Source organism: Desmodus rotundus, chromosome 6, assembly GCF_022682495.2.
Source record: "Desmodus rotundus isolate HL8 chromosome 6, HLdesRot8A.1, whole genome shotgun sequence".
Lineage (NCBI taxonomy): Eukaryota > Metazoa > Chordata > Mammalia > Chiroptera > Phyllostomidae > Desmodus > Desmodus rotundus.
This window is the reverse complement of record NC_071392.1, coordinates 78,554,240-78,573,229: the sequence shown is the minus strand read 5'-3', so window position 1 is coordinate 78,573,229 and position 18,990 is coordinate 78,554,240. Positions and strand designations below refer to the sequence as shown.

The following is an 18,990-nucleotide window of genomic DNA, read 5'->3' as shown; positions in this document are numbered from 1 at the left end:
GAATACAATCTATCTTTTTTTAATTCAGAAGATTCCTTTGTCATCGTTGATTGTAATGGATTATGGATTCTGAAGTATTTGTATTTATTTTACTTTTTATTGAGGTATAGTTGACATATAACATCACACTAGTTTCAGAGGTGCACGTCATGAGTCCATGTTTGTACGTATGGTGAAATGATCGCCATAATAGCTCTAGCTAACATCTGTCCCGTATACAGTTTCAAGTTTTCTCTTGTGGTGAGGCCCTTTCAAGATCCACAATACTATAGTTAAAAATACTGAATTGCATATTTAAAGTATTTTCAGATTACTTGATAAGATCACTTACATGTTTCTGTATCATAAAAAGTGAAAGCAACACACTACTTTGCTTGATTAGTTTTCATCATATGTACTTGGTATTTAAGGTAACTAGTGGCTCCTTTGTCTCTGTATTCCCCAAGGAAGTCTTTCTTTGCAATTGGATATTTTGGTAAGAATTTATTGTGGTTCTGTTTTATGTAGAACCTCCAATAAGTATTATAGTATCGGGGTAATGAGTGTAGTACCGGGGAAGCTGTTGTTTGTGAAGGGGAGGTCCCAAAGAAACAAAAGACATAATTTCTGGAATTTTTACTTCCCTGTAGAAGGAAGGTAAAAACATATTGTACAGCCCTGACCAGTGTGGCTCAGTTGGTTGAGTGTTGTTCCACAAAGTGAAAGGTTGCTGGTTCGATTCCCAGTCAGGGCACATGCCTGGGTTACAGTTTTTGTCCCGGCACCTACGAGAGACAACCGATAGATGTTTCTCTCTCATGTGGATATTTCTCTCCCTCTTTTTCTCTTCTCCTTCCCCTCCCTCTTTAAAAATAAATAAATAAAATCTTTAAAAAAACATATCGTACAACTTGAGAACCCATACAAAATAACAAGAAGTCTCAAAACTGCAAAGTAGCATAATATAATTTGGATATATGTATGTTGAAAAGAACAAAATGATTACATGCAATAAATTCAATACTCTGCCACTGACTGGGCATACAGAGATAAAAAAGAAATAGTCTCTGCCCTAAAGATGCCTAGAGTAATAAATCAGCACATAATTGGAACTAAAAGATGTTACTGCACTTTTGTGGACACCTAAGGATTAGGAGGATGCCATGCTGTGCTGTGGGGGCTGCTCTTTAATGCTGAAAAGAACTGAGGATAGTAGTGTGGGTGAAAAAGGGGCCATAATGGTCAGGGCTCGGGGCTGCATTCTGCTTGTAAAATAAACCCACAGATAGAAGAGCTACCACATCGATTTTGCTCCCCAGTTTGGTGGTGCAGGTAGGGGTGGGTAGTCAGCCAGCCTTGGATCCTGGGAAAATGTGACGGGCATCATTTACAGCTACCACACAGGCTCAGGCAGGCCTCCTCAGAAGGCTCTTGGGGAGTTCAGGGTTAATGTATTCAAAGGTACCAGCACAATGCCTGGTAAACAGTAGGCACTCATTAAATGGTCATCACTGTTGCCATGTCATTCTCCTGCTTCCTTTTCCTTTTGGACAAATTCTATTCCATTTGAATCTATTTACTCACAACCATAAAATATTACTGTGCTTTAATAATGCGTTCTTGTTGACAATGAGTTTTATATTCCAGTGGAAACAGACAAAGTGCTATCCAGAAACAAGGCAGAGAAACGTGGACAAAAAAGGGGCCACACGCTAACCTGACAAGCTCTGGGGAGGCCTGCATGGCACATTTGGTCCCACAAACTCAGAGACCAAAGTAACCACACAGGAGGGTCTGCAATGAAAACTTCCTAACTAAGAGCAAGTCATAGCTGGTAATCATATCCCAGGGCTGTAGCTTCCTTGACAAAGGTCAGTCTTGAACTTAACTGGGCCTGTCTGTTGTCTTGTTGTATCTAGGATACAAAGCTTTGGGATGGCAGAGTAATCCCCTTTTTTCCCAGATCCCTCGGGACACAACCTCCCAGCAGAGCAGGAGACCACAGAACCCCTCATTGTCGCCTTGTTCTCCCACGGCCATCTCTATGTGCTGTAAATGTTAACTGTTAACTATCCTGTACCCACCAATGTAAAAGAAGTATTTGCCTCATTTTACTCTTCATCCAGTCTCAGTGATTTCCTCACTTCGCTTTCTCCCACCTCCCTGATCTACCCCTAACAAATTCCATGTAACCCTCCTTACGCCTCCTCCTTCGATTGTACCGTATAAAACTAACTGCCAAACTGCCATTCTCTAGGGCACTTTCTCAAAAATTTTGCTTCCTGGCAATTGTCAGTTTGGCTCAAATAAAGTCATAAAAATTCATACAGGTTTGGATGTTTCTTCTGTTGACAGTAGCATCATTAACCTAATTTCTAAAGAAAATACATATGCTTCTGTAAGACGAAGGTCATTTGGCTAAATTACCATGTCACAGAAGAGTTATCAAAAAATTTTATTTTTAGTTTATTGGTAAGAAAGCGACATCCATTTGTTGTTCCACTTATTTATATGTTGATTGGTTGCCTCTACCGTGAGCCCTGACAGGAGATCCAACCCACACCCTTGGCTTAGGGGGATGATGCTCCAACCAGCTGGGCTACCTCCCCAGGGCCATTAAAAAAAAAAGTTCATGTAGATAACTTAAATTTATTTGCTGGTCATGTAGAGGTGAAATAAAAACTTTCCAAAATAGATATCCTCCACTTTGTCTGATGTACTTGTAATCCCTTCTCTAACCTACGCTCTCTTTGACACTCACTTAAGTTTTCTCTGCCTCATCCGTACTATGGCCTAACTAGTTTATGTAACCAGAGTGGAAGGAGACACAAAAGCGTGCTCTGCATGCTTGGTGCAAATAGTTTATCCTCCCCGTTTTCTTAATTGCAGATTTGAAAACCGTAATATTTAAAATTTTACTTTACAGAAAAGAAATAAAGCTGTACATAGTTCATGAGATATAATCATAGGCCACATATAATGGATTTTTTTCGGGGGAGGGATGGTGTTTGAGACTAAAATGAAGAAATACTAAATTTTGCCTTAGGGGGTTGTTTATGGAAATCTAGAAATGGCTCCAATTGGAGAGTGCATCTCCGGTTGAAACTTCGAGTTCCTTTTGGAGAGATTGTATTTTTCAACTTATCAGCCTACATTTCTATACTATCTTCAAAGCACGTTTTGTTGGATGAATGAACTTCTTGGAAAGTTGCCCCTTAAGAAACCTTTCGGGCGGGAAAGACCACAACTCCCAGAATGCTAAGCTCCCCTTGCGCTCGCTAGATTAAGACGCGTAAGTTCCAGCGCGCTTGACGCCAGATCGAGACTACAATTCCCACTATACCCAGGGGCTCCGGAAACGTGTCAAATACTACCTGTTGCCATAGCATCCGGGTCTGGGGCAACCAATGCAGGTGCTTCTGCCGAGTGGAGGCGGGCCATTCGTATCTCCCACCAACCAGGCGCATTTTGTTGTGGAGCGTGACCGGAGGAGGTGGGAACTGAGGACCGGCGCGTTCTCCTTGCCTCTTGGGGTCGTGGCCTTGCTCCCGCTCTTCAAGGCAAACGTCCGGGCACGTCCACGCGCGTTTGTGCGCGTGGGGCCTGAAGTGGTAGTGGGTCCACGCTAGGACTCTGCTAGGAGAGAAGACACCATGGGCGGGACCTCCAGCACCCGCCGGGTCACCTTCGAGGCGGACGAGAACGAGAACATCACCGTGGTGAAGGGCATCCGGGTGAGTGACAGTGGGCGGGTGGAGAACCTGCACTTGGACTTGGACCCCAAACCTCCGACCTTCCCCAGACCCGCTCGGCCAGATTTCCCCCATCCCGGACCCCAGTGTTGCCTGGCCCGAAGCCGAGTTTTCTGCAAAGAAGCTTGAAGTTTCAAGACTTGGGACATTCATTCAGAGCTGTTTCCTGCTTGTGTGCCTAGTGCTCAGCGTTGCTGGGCGGGTGGGGGATGCCAGGTTAATTCAGGGGCTCACAGTCTACTGTTGATTGTATTTTTCACTAGTTAGGGGACTCGATTTGGAATTCCAGTCTCACTGTACCCGTCGGTGAAATGGGGCTTGTCTTACACCTGCTGGGTTCAGGTCAGGACCCAAACCCTGCTTTTGCACCACCCACATCGCCTCTTTTGGGGTGAATTGGCACTTTAAGGATCCCTTTCATCTGTTCTCCGACGTTTAGTACTCGTTATCTCATACCACCCATTGCGCCACCACACACCCCCACACTCCCATCCCACTTTTCTGGCCTCCGGTGACTTCTTGCTTCTCCCTCCTTTATTTTCACTTGACGTATCACCTTTCCCAGGCACCACGTCGGTGGCCTGCCGCTCCCAGCTTCTGGACTAGGCCCTGTTGCTTCGGGACTGGTGCCTGCCGGTCAGATGGGGCTTAGATAGGACTGCAGTTTTTCAGACCACTAGAAGTGATGCAGTCACTTCCAGCGGAGACATTGTAGAGAATTTTTAAATGCCCCCGGCATGTGCTTGATACAGAAATTGAAAACTTGATTTTTCTCTAGGGTGTCAGTATCCCAGCCCTAAATTCATTAACACACTCCTTGCTGCACCTGCACGTGGAGCCTCACATTTTTGGAAGTATGCCTGAATCTAGTAATTAACTTTGTCACTTTCGGAAGTAGTAATCTAGCACTGGGACTTCAGAAAGTTTTAAAATAGTTTTTATTTTTCTTCCTCTGTTATTACACAACCAACATAAGCAAATTAAATGTGTAAATTGTTTTCAGCGTCTGTGCAAGTAAATAAAACTTCTTAATTGTTTAAAGTGTTTAAAAACCTTTTACTCTGAACCTGTTACCTTGAGAAGGATTTATTAAAGTTTTCTTTACAGAAACTCAGACTGTTGACGTCAGTTTTTGATCTATGACCAGCATTTCTTCATATCATTAATTAATGCTATCACTGTGTTTTTAATATTGGAGGCTGCATTCTTTCCATTGTTGTGGTTTAGTTGGTACTCTTTGGAGTAAAATAAAAATAACTGCAAACTCTGAGTTTTATGCAGAGATTTGTTTAATTTTGCCTTTAGGCTTAATGGCCCTTTATGGCCCTTTAGGCTTAAGAAGCTAAGTTTCATGTAGTCCCGTGTGTTTATTTTTTTCTTGGTTTTCCTTACCCTTGGCAAAAACATTGCTATGAGAAATGTCTGAGATTTTACGCCTAAGTTTTCTTCTAGGATGTTTACGGTGTCAAGTAACATTTAAGTCTTTAATCATTTTGAGTTTATTCTTGTATATGGTATAAGAAGGTGGTCTCATTTCATTTTTTGGCACATATCTGTGTAACTTTCCCAACACTATTTATTTAATAGACTATCTTTACCTTATTGTATGTTCTTGTCTCCTTTCTCAAATATTAATTGACCATAAGGTATAGTTTATTTCTGGCCTCTCTATTCTTTTTCCTCGATCTGTATGTCTGTTTTTATACCACACTGTTTTGATTACTGTGTCCTCGTACAGTAGTATAGTGTGATATCAGGGAGTGTGATTCCTCCAACTTCGTTCTTCTTTCTCAAGACTGCTGTGGCTGTTTGGGGTCTGGTTGCATACACATTTTTGGAATATTTGTTCCAGGTCTGTGAAATACGCCATTGGTGGCCTTATACCAGTTGTGTTGAATCTGTACATTGCTTGGGGTAGTATGGGCATTTGAATGATGTTAATTCGTCCTAGCCGTGACCACGGTGAGGATCTCTAATCTCTCCCAGTTCTGAAATTGTGTGAGTCTAGTGGCACCGTCAGTTTCTGACAGCCCCACTCAGCCCATTGCGGTTACCTCTAAAAATGGCGTGCTGTGCTGTTGAATTGTTGAGTACTCAGGGGTCACTGAGATTTCCTCGAGGTTTTGGTCAAAAGAGCACCAACTCGGAGTTAAATATACCTCAGCTGAAATCTCAGATTAGTCGTTTGCCAGCCTGTGGCCTTGGACAAGTCACTTCACTGATCATATGTCTCCCTCCTGAACTACCACTTCACTGCGGTAAGATGAGGTAAGGTATTTAGAACACATGGCACATTGTAGATTTTCGAGAAAAGGCAGATGTTATATAGGGGTTCTTCCACATCCAATAGTCTAAGATTCTTTGGCTCTTCTGTGTATTAGAGTGGAAGGGGCATGTGCCTCCGAACTAGGCAGACCTGGATTTGGTCCTAGGTCTGCCCGTCACTTCACTGTGTGGCCCCGGACAAGCCACTTTTGATGCGTTTCCATGCTCAGTGTAGCTGGGTGATGCAGCCTAATTGTGATGCTTAGGCATTCCCCGCAGCTTGTGAGAATTTGACATGATGTACAAGTGTCTGTGTGTTTAGTACTTTGAGAGCGTTTGGTATGATAAGTAAACTTATATGAACTTAAATAATAGATAAAACATAAGAATGCATTGTGCTCCCACAGGCAGGCCTTAAGAGGTGTGGACTGGGAAATGGGAGTCCTGAGTTCTGCCGCTGATTGTATGATTTTCGTCCAGATGTTTTTAGATGTTTTCAGCTAATGTTCGTATTTCACTTAGCTTGAAACAGCCTTCGTTCCCTCCGAGCTATGGGCGAGGATAAGCACCACGGTCAGAGCCAGGAGTGAGCCACTGTGTTTACTGTAGCTCCGGTGGTTGAAACGAGGTGCTGACGAGGCCCAAACTTCAGTGTTGAATTGCAGATAAGTTAGTTCAACTTGACTGAGGAAAACTTTCCAAATTTGTCCAACTGTCTAACATTCATGTCATCACTCATAAGAAATGAGCGTGTAACAACAGTTCAGCACACTCAGTCCCTGATGGAAAACCAGTTCTGTGTTCCACTGATAAGGGTAGTAATTTCATCTTTATTTATGATGATATACAAAGAGTAACATTTAGTAAGCAACATGAGGGTTTCAGTAACTGGTCTGTGTTTATTAATAGATCATGTTCGTCCAGATTTTTCTTGCTGAGGTCATCGATAGCTAGCAGTTAAAGGACCTACTTAAAATTATAAGTTTGAAGTTTTTTCTCACCTACCAGGTATTATTTTCATGGCATTTATAGAGTCTTGTTGTTTTTTTTTTTTTCTTTATCCTTAGCAATTGGTAGCTTTCCCCACATTTCCATAAAATAATGTGTATTTTACACCTGATTCCAACTTTGAATCTGAAATAACTTATGGGTTGGATGAAAGGCTACCCTCTTGCCTTGTCCTCATCTCCAAGTCAAAAATAAATTTCTTGTGATAGAAAGACCAAGCATTTTCATTATTATTCATGTTGCATGTGCTTCAGATTTTTCTGAGCACCTGCCGGGCCTGCTTGGCAAATACGCCTTCTACGCAGACTTTCACAAGCTTATCTGAAACATCAAAGCTGTGAGTGTACTCCAGAGCCAATGTCAACTTCAGTGAGTATCATTTTCAAACTAATATTTATCATGCTTTCCAGGCATCAGCTGATGTCTGCCATTGGCCTTGAAGTTGCAACCTGAAATTCACAGGAGCCAGGATACTTACATGAAACAGAACTAGTGTAAGGAAGCCCCTAGTGCTTTGGGAAACATCGGCAGGAGAGAGCCTTTAAATGAAGAGATTATTTAATGTGGGATGTTTTGAGGATCCTGGAGAGAGTACATTAATAGAGGCCACACATCCAGTCAGTCATTGTCCAGGTAATCAGTTAACTTATAGATGACTGGTGACTTTCCATGAATCTCTTGGGCATTGTACCATGTTAAGCTTTCTGAATTTTATAAGACAGTAGAAGTTTGTTTTCCACTAATAAATACAAAGAAATACAACTTAGAAACTATGAACTAAATATTACATGATATATGAAGTCTATCCAGAAGGTATCCAGCCATGTAATATGAAAAATAGAGATATTTATTGAAGAAGATACAACAAACATTGTACATAGGACAGTACACCTCAGTCCCCTTCAAAGTAGGCACCTTGGGACCTCACACAGTTCTCTCCATTGCTATCTGCTACCCTGTTGTATTTTCCTGAATCTCGTTGACATTCTGAAATCTCTTCCCTTTCAAAGGTAATTTTAGTTTTTGGGAAAGCCAAAAGTCGCAGGGCTGTAAGGGGGACTGAGTCACCTGGGTGATTTCATGTTTTGTCAAAAACCTCTGCATGAGACGTGATGCATGAATGAGTGCATTGTCGTGATGAAGCTGCCAATCACCAGTTGCCCATAGCTGTGGCCTTCTGAATCATCCAAATAGCTTCTGCCGAGGAATGTTCAAGCTTAACGCAAAATTTGATCCAAGTTCATTGCTCTACTGGCTCAGTCGTTTTGATTGTGACAGCCACACAGTACACATGCTCACTCAATGGAGTCAACCATCCCCACTGACTGGTACAGTGAAGTCACCATTGTTCACACATGTGCATTCCAGTCCTCTCTGCTTGGCTGCCAGGTTACATCAATGTCACGTAAACTGTTCTCGTTATATTAACGATGGCTGGATTTTTTCCAGACAGACCTTGTATATGGCATGCCCCCCTACCCCCATGCCCATAAGTATTTAGGAGTAATTTCTTGCAAATAATAATGGCGATTATTTGGAGCCTCTAACTTGTGGTAGTTGTAAAGAAAAGCAGGACTCTCACAGAAAAAGACCTCTGCTACATGGAAGGAAGACCAAGTGAGAAAAATGGGTCTGAGTTTTTTATTTGATTTTGTAAGACACATCTGGAAGAAGATGAGAAAAACTGTTACAGAGGTGAGAGTTGGAGTTGTTTCTGTCTCACGTGGTTCTAACTCTACATGTTAGAGAATAGCAGCTTAAAAGGAGTTCTCTTTCTCCTTTTACTCTCTCCCTTGGAAGTAGAAATATTTTATTTTTGTTCATCTCACCCAGTCTCCCGTTTCTGAGAAAATCCTGGGTATGGGTTGGCGGCTGGTGCAGTTGTGCTAATTTTAGCTCAGCCCAGCCAGTGTGGGTGGTAAGAGATGAGTGTGGGGACTAGAGGGTGACACCCATCTTCTCCTCTTCTCTGGAGCACACGTTGGCGCCGCGAGCAGTACAAACCAAAATTGGCAACGCCTCTTACACACTTGTTTTTAGGAGTGAAAGGGAACTGGGTGGATAAAGTCGGTGGGCTGAATTCTGCTACACCGGCAGGTCCCCTCTCTCGGTTCTCCCTTACTTTAGAACAGCAGTTCTTAACTTCTGTTAGTTCATAGCCTGCTGTAAATCTGTAAGCTGTGGGCTTGCCCAGAACAATGCAATAAGCAGAGAGTTTGCAAACAACTGAGGAATGAATGTGTAGACTGAACCCACGGACCTTAGGGCACAATTCTAGCGTTAATGTGTGGGAGTATATGTGGGTTATTTCACCATTCTTTGCTACAAATAATTTCTGTAAATTGAACTTAGTATTTGCCTTGATGGAGATTCCAGAGGTGTCTGGAAACCAGGTATAGTAGCTGTAGACCTTTAGATACGAAAAAACTTTTTATGGGAAGTCCCTGTTTAAGGAAAGGTGTTTCTGAAGAAGTCGCTTCTTACACAGAAGCTGCTTATCCAGCCCCTGCAGAAGCGTATGTCCCCTTTGACTTGCTTTTTTGGGCCAGTTTGCTCACAAAGAAGGGTTGTTGCAGAGCTGCACGTTGTGGGTTTAGCCCTGGCAGCATCTCTCACGCTGGCAGCTGCCTCACGAGGGTGTCACAGTGCACAGAGGAGATGAGGTGAGCGTGCAGGTCTGGAGGTCAGCTCAGTGGGTAGTAACTGGAGATCCGGAGGATAACGCGGCTGTTGCCGAGCGTCGGCCTAGCTGGGAGTGGGCTGGGGCACCTGAGTCCACGGTGGGCTGCCACTGGTGCTCCCGTGGAGGGCCTGAGAATGCACTTAGGAAGTACAGTAAGAACAACGACAACAGACAGGCTGGCTCTTAATAGGGCAACCCTGCAGTGTGTTTATCAACTCAAAAAAAAAAATGAAATGTACTCTTTTAGAGACATGCTTATAAATTTACTTACAAAAATATAACCAAAGACCGTATTGGGAAATGGTTTGAATTTGACATTTGAGGAGCAAGTTTCGAGGCGTTAGGTAAGCCACAAGAATAGGAAGTTAACGAGAAACAATGAGTGATTAGGTTGAAAGAGATCCTGCACTTTTACTACCCAAAGAGCATAGATGGGGGTAGAGGAGCACCTCCTCTGCTCCTAGCAGAAGTTACGCGGCTGCTCCTGGCAGTGGATGAAGGCCTTTCCTTCACGCGTCACGTGGAGAAGGACTCAGGACACACTCAGGCCGTGCTGATGACGGGGACATGAGGTGCGTGACCAGTGGGAGTCCGGATGACTGAGCCGTGTTAGTGATCACTCTCCCAGGTGTCTGGGCCGCACGTTACAGTGTGCGATGTACCTGTGATCCTCCCGTTTTCACATGAGGCGGGTGAGGCCCATCGTGGGGGCCAGTGCTTTTTCCTCTGTCTGCAAGCTTTTTGTTTTACTCTTAAGGAATGATACTTTTGAGGCTGCTTTAGGGATTGGAGGGATTTTTTGTAGCATTCATTTTGACAGTAGCAACAGACCATGGCAAGGCATGACTTCTGGTGAGCAGTAGATGACTTGGTATTTAGAACTATGGTGGCCTGTTTCCAGTACCGGTGAGGGGTTATAGCTAGTACTTGATTTGTAGCAAGTACAGTCACTTCTGATTAGGTGTACATATATGGTGTAGTTGTAGTGTTTTGACTTTGGCCTGAAATACAGAAATATAAATTCAAATATAAAATTATATTTGTCATGTTATCTTTATGTTTATTAGCTTAGCTTTAAACACATTTCATTAGATATGTAATATATAGTATATATTGTAAATAATCATAATACCTAGTGATACCTAGTGTATATGATAATAAGTGATAATGTAAAACATCACATTGTATAGCATGCTATATTAATACATTACATATATAGTACATGATATGTCAATTAAAATAGCTTTAACATTCTAAAACTTAATAAGGTTCATTTTAGAGGATGTGCTAGTATTTTTATTTCATCATGTGGGATTGAGGAGGGTATTGTTTAATAGCAGGGAAAGCACTGGACTAGACTGGGGGTTATTGCTTGTGACCCTGATGTTACCAGTTACTGGGCGTTACTCAGGGTCTCTATTTTTCTCACCTGTAAATCGAGAGGATCGAAGTCGATCTTACGGCTTTTTTCCTAAGATGTAGCTCAGCTTTGCAGGTGAGTTTCAGCATCAATCTCAGTGGCTTTCAGTTGTTAGAAAAGATGCACCTGGCCCTGCCACCTTCAAATACAGAGCCCCCTGGCACTCCTTTCTAACCTCCACTTCTCTGCCAAGGAAGGGGTTACGAGGTTTTCCTTCGACGTTCACAACCTTTGAGCTGTGGTCTTCCCCTTTACTGTCTCACCACCTTCTGGTTGGGGTCCTGATGTGTGAGGACCTGTTAGGTGCACTATTTTGTTCACCGCTGTATCTCGAAGGCCTCAATCAGTGTTTGGCCTAGTAAACACTTTTTGAGTGAATGACTCAACTGGTATATAGGAACTCCTGATTTTGTGGAAAGGAAGAAAAGCAAATGCATGTTCTGTCACTGGAGTGTCATATTGGAGGTTTGTGCAAGGTCAAAAGGAACGTGGCTTTGGTTAGGCAGAGTTGCAAAGGAATGGGGAACTGTTCAGCGAGAGAAGGCGTTAGGGCGTGTGAACTGGATTTTGACAGGTGATTCCCTCCCTAGGGGCCACGGGAAAAGGCAGTGTGTGTCTGTGTAATGGCAAGGAAGTGGCAGTAAACAAGAATCCACTACGGGGGGAGAACAGGGTATGAAGCGTTAAGGGAAAAGCGTCGGAAGTTGAGATTGGAGAGTTAGGCTGTAAGTCTCAAATGCCATGGAAAGAATTTGGACTTTCCTGTCCACAGAATGTAACTATTGAAGGATTTGAAGCAGGGAGTTACGCAGTCAGGTTTGCATTTTGCAAGGATTATCGAGGGGAAACGTGATGGGGGGAGAGATGGTGGACTCATTAAATGTGGAGGGGCTGAGGAAGTCATGGCTAAGAGAGCAAAGGAGAGAGGAGCCGAGGACTATCCTGTGTTTTGATTTAGGCAATTGGATGGAGGTGGTCTTGTTAATGAGATAAGGAAGGCAAGAGGAAGAAGAGACTTTTCTGGCAAACATGAATTCAGTTGTGGACGGGTGCGGTTTGAGATGCCTGTGGTGTGGAGGGGAGGTGTCCATGGGGCAATTCAGGGTGTAGGCTTGGCTTTCGGGAGACAGGTTTTGGCTGCAGATAATGGGTTTAGAATTCATTCATTCATCAGTAACAGTGAAAATAAGGGGAGTGGATCACCAAGGCCAACAAGAGCACTAGAGTGAGGAGAAGATGAGGGCAAAGGACAAAAAGGGGGGCCCGCTAGCATTTAAGGGTAGGCAGGGGCGGGGATTCCAGCAAAAGAGATAACCTGTGCCCGGAGTCCTAGGACAGCCGGGACAGTGGGGTGTCAGAAAAGCCAAGGGGGGGTGGTTCCAGAAGGAGGGAGCGACAAAAAGTGTTAGATGCTAAAGGGAAGACACATAAATTAAGTGCTTTCTAAATAGACATATACAAGACCTCTATTTATATAAACACAAAAGGTGATTTATTTGGTCAGTGGTGACTTACCAGAACACTTGCCCTGTTATACTGGTTGCAAAGCCAGAGAGGTGAATTAGGGAAGACAAAATTGGAAGAAGGTTGGACTTGACCCAGAACCCTGGGTGGTGTTGATGACTTCTGCTTCACTCCCACATCTGGGCAGACACTGCATCTGGCATGAAGGGGATACCCGCGTGCGACCTTGAGACTTGGCTTTCTGGGTTTGAATCCTCGCTTCGTTACTGGTGAACTGTAAAGTCCAGGGCAAGTTATTAAGTCTGGCTGTGCTTCAGTGTCCTCATCTATCCGATGGAGGCAATAAAATACCTGACGGTACTGTCAAGGATCGGATGAGGAAGGTGCTGGGTTTAGTGAAGTGCCTGGCACATAGTAAGCACTCAGTGAGTGTAAGCTCTGTTGAATCCAAAATATTTTTGGCCGTGTTCTCCCTGGTTTACCATAATAGTTATTTTTCAAAACAACTTGATTGTGTTGGTATAATTTACATATTATAAAATTCATCTGTTTTCTGTTTACAACACTTTCTAATAATAAATTTACCTAATTGTGCAGCCATCACCACAGTTCAGTTTTAGATCAGCTCCATCACCCCAGGGAGCGCTCACATGCCCGTTTACTGCTAATCCCCACCCCACCCCAGCCTTAGGCAGCCACTTCTCTACTTTCTGTCTAAACAGAGTTGCCTTTTTTCGGTAGTTCACAGAAATGGAATTATACGGTATGAATTACACAGGCCTTTTGAGTCTGGCTCCCTCCATTTTAATGGTGTTTTAGTTTCTCTGTGTTGCAGCATATACCAGAACTTCGTTTCTTTTTCTTGCTGAATTGTATCCCCCAGTATGGACACGCGATGTTTTGTTTGTCCATTCACCAGTGGACGGACAGTCGTTTGTTTCCGTTTGGGAGTAGTGGTGCCGCGGCCATTCCTGTGCTCGTCTTCGTGTGGACAAGTGCTCAATGGCTTCTTAGTTGGTCCTCCCACTTCTGTTCTTGTCCCCGTCCAGTCAGTTCTGTACAGTGTATATAGAGTGCGCTTTCTAAATTATCAGTCCAGTTGTGTCATTAACTGCTTACAGTCCTCCAGTAGTGGCTAGTCGCCCCAGGATCAAGTTCAAACCCCTTACCTGGAAGGATGTTCAAAATCTAAAACCTTATTTCTCTTTCTGCCCTCTCTTTCACTAAGCCCTCTCTCCAGCTTCCTGCTTCAGCTGTTCTTTTATTTGTCCATATCATTTCATTCATTTATTTAACCATTTATTCAGTTAACTGGGCTTATTGAGGCTCTGGCGATATCACAGCAGACAGGGCAGCCACAGCCTTGCTTTCATGGAGCTTGCTTTCTAGTGTGAAAGGCAGACCGAAAACAAGAAGGCATCAGACAGCGTGAAGTGCTGCAAAGAAAATGAAAAAGGATAATATGATAGAACTGGGGGGCTGATGACTCAAATCTCCAAGCCTAAGGGGTTCCCAGAGCCTCTGCCCTGTTGCCAACTATCTCTTTGTTATCCACTCGATGTCTAATGGTGGTAAGCTGTTCCTCCTTAAACCTTCATGTGTTTCCTTCTTGGAGTGCTCTTCTCCCACTCTTCTTCCTGACTCCTGTTCCCCCTTCCCAGCCCCGTGCAGCCCTCCTCCCTAGCTGGATGCCATGCCCATCCTGCTTTCTGAGCACTTCCGCCACAGGCTGTCTGACCAGAGTAGCACCCTTCACGTTATATTTAAAGGCCTAACGACTGTCTGTCTCTTCTACTCCACTTTAAGCAACGTGCTAACTGTTGAGTACCTAAAGGCTAGCCTAGCCCCTAACACAAAGTTGATGCATAGTGAAATCTGTTGAAGGATTGATCGTGGTTAGTCTCGCACAGGAGGGAGGACGGACATTTCTTTTGGGACTGGAGGGAAGGAAGGAAGGGGGGAAGGCCCTGTGTACGCATAAATTAATTTGTCAGATTAGGGAAAGAAAGTTGAAGGAGTTCTGATGGCTTACATTTTCTCAGAGATTACAGTCCAGTGTGCAGTATAAAATGAGGAGAAGAGTTATTTATAATGAGCAATTAGCAGTACATTAGGAGAAATAAAAAGTAGTGCTGTGGGGTGCATCTTGAAATCTTAGAACTGTTCTTGCATTTGGTTTTAAAGCTGTTAGAATTAGCCTGATTCCTTTAGCCCATTTGCTACACATTGATATGGATGATTAAATTACTTGGATGCTATTGTACTGTTCTCCTTCTTGTTCTTTTATAATTGATTTTGTTTTGATGTTGCTTTTTCAGCTTTCGGAAAATGTGATTGATCGGATGAAAGAAGCCTCTCCCTCAGGCTCGAAGTCTCAGCGGTATTCTGGTGCTTATGGCGCCTCAGGTATTGCAGAATCGTAATTTTAGATTTTTTAGTAGGCAAATTAGAAGTGGAAAAATTCACTTTTGATAGTCAAGATCTTTGGCACTTCTGTCTTTTGTTATGTGAATGTTTGACTTTTTCTAGGGAATATTAGCAATCAGGATTTCTTTTAAAAGGTTTTGCACTAAAAGTAGAATGAATCTACTTTCAAACAGTGTTTTGGAAAAATTTTTTTCTCGTTCAGCTCCTGAATCCTCTGTTGGGCTTTGGAAGGTTACTTCATATCTTTTTGTTTAAAATGGATTACTTACAGAGATATTAAAGATTTACAGTAAATATTTATAAAAAACATTGAACTTAGAAAATATTGATTTACTATTTCTAAATTATGAATTATCTCCAATGATTTTAGTTCCTAATAGATTTTTTCTAAGTTTATAAAGTTTATTTCTTTACAGTTTTAATTATTGATGAAAATATGGTGTTAAATGCACAGAGAATTATTAAGCCTCATTTTTTCTGTAGATCATGCAGGATAAAAGAGAATTTCTCTTTCCTCTCTCCTACCCGATCCATCTATTCATCCGTATTTTGATACCATATTTAGCTGTGTATAATGTGCACCCATGTTTTCGGCCCAAACTTTCAGGAAAAAAAACTTTCGTTTTTATTTTTAAATTCAATTATTTATTTATTTATGTTTAGAAACAAAACTGATTATCATATTCCAGGGTATTATTTTGCATACGGGTATCGTTATTGCTTTCTAGAGTTACACTTTTAACACATAAGCATAAATAAAAGAATTAAAAACATTTACATAGATACAGAATTAGTACTACCTGTGTATAATGCACATCCTTATTTTTCCCTCAAAAATTTGGGCAAAAAAGTGTGCATTATACATGGCAAAATACAGTAGGTACTCTTGCAACATCACCTCGCAAACATGCTGAATAGGCTCCTTCACATCTGTCTTCACTGCTGCAGCTCCTGTCCAGGTAACCAGCATCTCTTCTGCAGGAGCCTCTTCACCGGCTTCCTGCTTCCGCTCTCGTGTCCTTGCACTTTGCCATGCACACGGGTCTTCGGCAGTCTTAGAAATAATGAACTAGTTCATGTCCCATCCCAGGGGTGGACCGCAGTGGTACATAGAATATAGTTCGAGCCACTTTCCCTGGCCTCTGAGGCACACCATGGCTGGTTTCGTTCTGCTTTCCAACATCATCTCGCTCTGTGGATGTTTTTGAAATTGGAATTTGATCTGAAATATGATTTGTTCTAGGTAGATGTTTTTTACCTACTGTGCTAAGGAAATAGGATGATGATGATGATGAAAATGATTAAATAATGATGAAATACTGATAAATAATACTTAAGTAGTGTTTATTACATGCCAGCTACTCTGCTAAATCCCTTACATGTCTTATCCTGTTCAGTCCTTCTCACACTATGAGGAAGGTATGTTGTTAACCCATTTTACATAGGAGGAAACTGAGACTTAGAAGTGATTAATTGTCTTGCCCACAGACGCACAGCTGGTAAGCAATGGAGGCGATAGTTGAATTCAGTCTGCTAGAGTCCAGAGCAAGTGCTGTTTTATTATAATTTGAATGACGCTTTGCTTCCCTTGTAGAAGGGATGTGACAGAAACTAGTTGGAGGGAAAGACCTGCCTTTTAGTGATGTTCTGCTTGATTTCAGGAAAGACCCTTCTATCTGTAAGTGATTATTGATTCTTCTAGGGTTTTTTTGTTTTGTATTGGTTCTCATTCAATGCTGAGTTGCAGGAGAGAAAGTGTGTTTCCTCCTGGTTGGCTTCTTAAGCTAATCCTTTGAGAGAGTGGGTGTGGGTGGGGGGACTTGCTGTGAGTGCTCATGGCGTGGCCTGCAGAGCGTGACACTGGCATTGGGGTGGGCCCTGGCTGTGCTGAGGGATCCACCCCTGCCCGTGTCTAGGTTTGACGTGACCGATCTGAGCCGTGACCGGCCTGGGCCCTGCAAACTCTCTGAATACCACTTTGTGGTTTGCTGGTCAGGCTGGAACTGCACTCTAAATGCACTCTAAAGTCACATGTGGCTTTAAGATTTAAATTATAATTAATAAAAGTGAACTAAAATAAAAATTTCGGCTCAGTTGCACGAGTCACATTTCAGTGCTCAGTAAGCCCATGCGGCTGGTGGCCACCCCGTCGGACAGTGCAGATGTAGGACACTGTCGTCCGCTGCGGCCGAGACTGCATCAGTGCTTGGCACCGTGACCTTCACGGATGATGGAGTGATGCGGTGACGGAGGTGTGGAGGTGGATGGCTCTGTGTGTTCGTGACTCTCATTTCCTGCCCGTTCCACATCCCCACGCCCCCAGGATTGTGGGTAGATGGAAATGTCGGGGAGGTTTCCCCTGAGGCTTACTGCTTTCTCCTCAGCCTTTGGCACCGCTTCCTGACCCGTGTGTAACAGGGGTGCTGGAGGTGTTGCCTCCTCAGGCGCAGAGTAGTGGGGGAACACCCCATGTGTACGCTTGCGTGCCACACACATCCTGTCTGCGCCGTGGGAAAAAGGCCCAGCAAGGCGACCAGTGCAGGTTCTTGGAACACAGTCCCCGCCCCCTCCCCTCTCCAGCCCAACCCAGCCAAGGAGAGAACCAAGACTTGCCATGCTGTGAAACGGTCTTGCATTTGGGTCAAGTATGCATTTAGACTACGATTGTGCAAGTTAATAAAGATGTATTCTTCCTAAGAGTTAAAAAAATGTGTGTATAAAAGTAGAAAGCCTCGAAGTTTGTTCTCGTCGGCATCTGTCTCATTTGGGGTTTTGTTAGTACTCAATAGTAGATTTCTTAAGATTTATAATTTAGATGTGTTATGAAGTAATTTTTCAAGTTTACAAAAACTATTGATAAAAATGTCACTGCTTTTTCTGCATTTTCGGTGTCAGGTGAATTACATAAATGTGAGTTGAAATTTTAATATTTATTAAAATGCTTTCTTCCTTACAAAACTAATTCACATCAGCCCTAGGCTCTTCGTATGTGTGAATACAGGGCAGTGCATTTGATGGGCTGAGAGCCCTAGAATTTATGATATAGGAACTAGGTTTTGTCACGTATGTAGCTTCGAGAATATAATTTATTCTGTAAGAAAGTGAGTTACACTAAAGACTTCACTGGAACTGTTTTTTGCCAAACCTGGAACCAGACCAATGGCTCGTTGCAATAAGTATTTCCATGTAAGCTGTTCTGGCAGAATAACGCACGGTGTGACACGTGGCAGATGGTAATGCCACTTTAATAAGTGAGTGTGTTCTAAAGGAATTAATGGTGTCCCCGCTGCCTCAGATTCGTCGCTGTGTAATGTGTTATCTCAGCTACACCAGTTCACTCCTACACCAGAGAATTGTCTTTTGTAGATTGACATGGGGGAGGCCACTGCACATAGTTACAATCTTTTCATTAACCTCTTGCATCTTTTGATTTTATGTACTTATTTTTAATTTTTATTGAATGGACTAGGGTGAAATTGGTTATAAAATTATAGGTTTCAGGCATGCAATTCTGTAATACCTCATCTGCATATTATATCATGTGTTCAACATCCAAAGTCAAGTCTATTTCCATCCCCATTTATTTACTTGTTACTCTCTTCTACCTCCCCCCCTCTTTCTCTCTTGTAATCACTACACCGTTGTCTGTGTCAATGAGATTTTGTTGTCCACTTAACCCCTTCGCCTTTTTCACCCAGTTTCCCAACACCCTCTCCCCTCTGACAGCTGTCAGTCTGTTCTCTGTACCCATCAGTCTGTTTCTGTTTTGTTTGTTTGTCTGTTTTGTTCGTTAGATTCCACATACAAGTGAAATCACATGGTACTTGTCTTTTCCGACTGGCTTACTTCACTTAGCATAACACTCGCCAGGTCTACCTGTGTTGTCGCAAAAGGTAAGGTTTCTTTCTTTTTTGTGGCCGAGTAGTACTTCATTGTGTAAATGTACCACATCTTTTTTACCTGCTCACTTACGATGGGCACTTGGGCTGTAT

General features: G+C 42.9%; 1 protein-coding gene across 4 annotated transcripts in view; it reads left to right on the top strand.

Annotated features, from left to right (window-relative positions):
- Window positions 1-3,463: 3,463 nt before the first annotated feature.
- CHCHD3 (coiled-coil-helix-coiled-coil-helix domain containing 3) overlaps window positions 3,464-18,990 on the top strand; it is a 261,885-nt gene continuing 246,358 nt past the window's right edge. For all 4 annotated transcript variants that reach the window (XM_045191092.2, XM_024554978.3, XM_024554979.3 and 1 more), the window contains exons 1-2: window positions 3,464-3,713; window positions 14,890-14,977. In XM_045191092.2, the coding sequence (XP_045047027.1) occupies window positions 3,633-3,713; window positions 14,890-14,977 (169 nt within the window). In that variant the 5' untranslated portion in view covers window positions 3,464-3,632. The remainder of the gene's footprint in view (window positions 3,714-14,889; window positions 14,978-18,990) is intronic.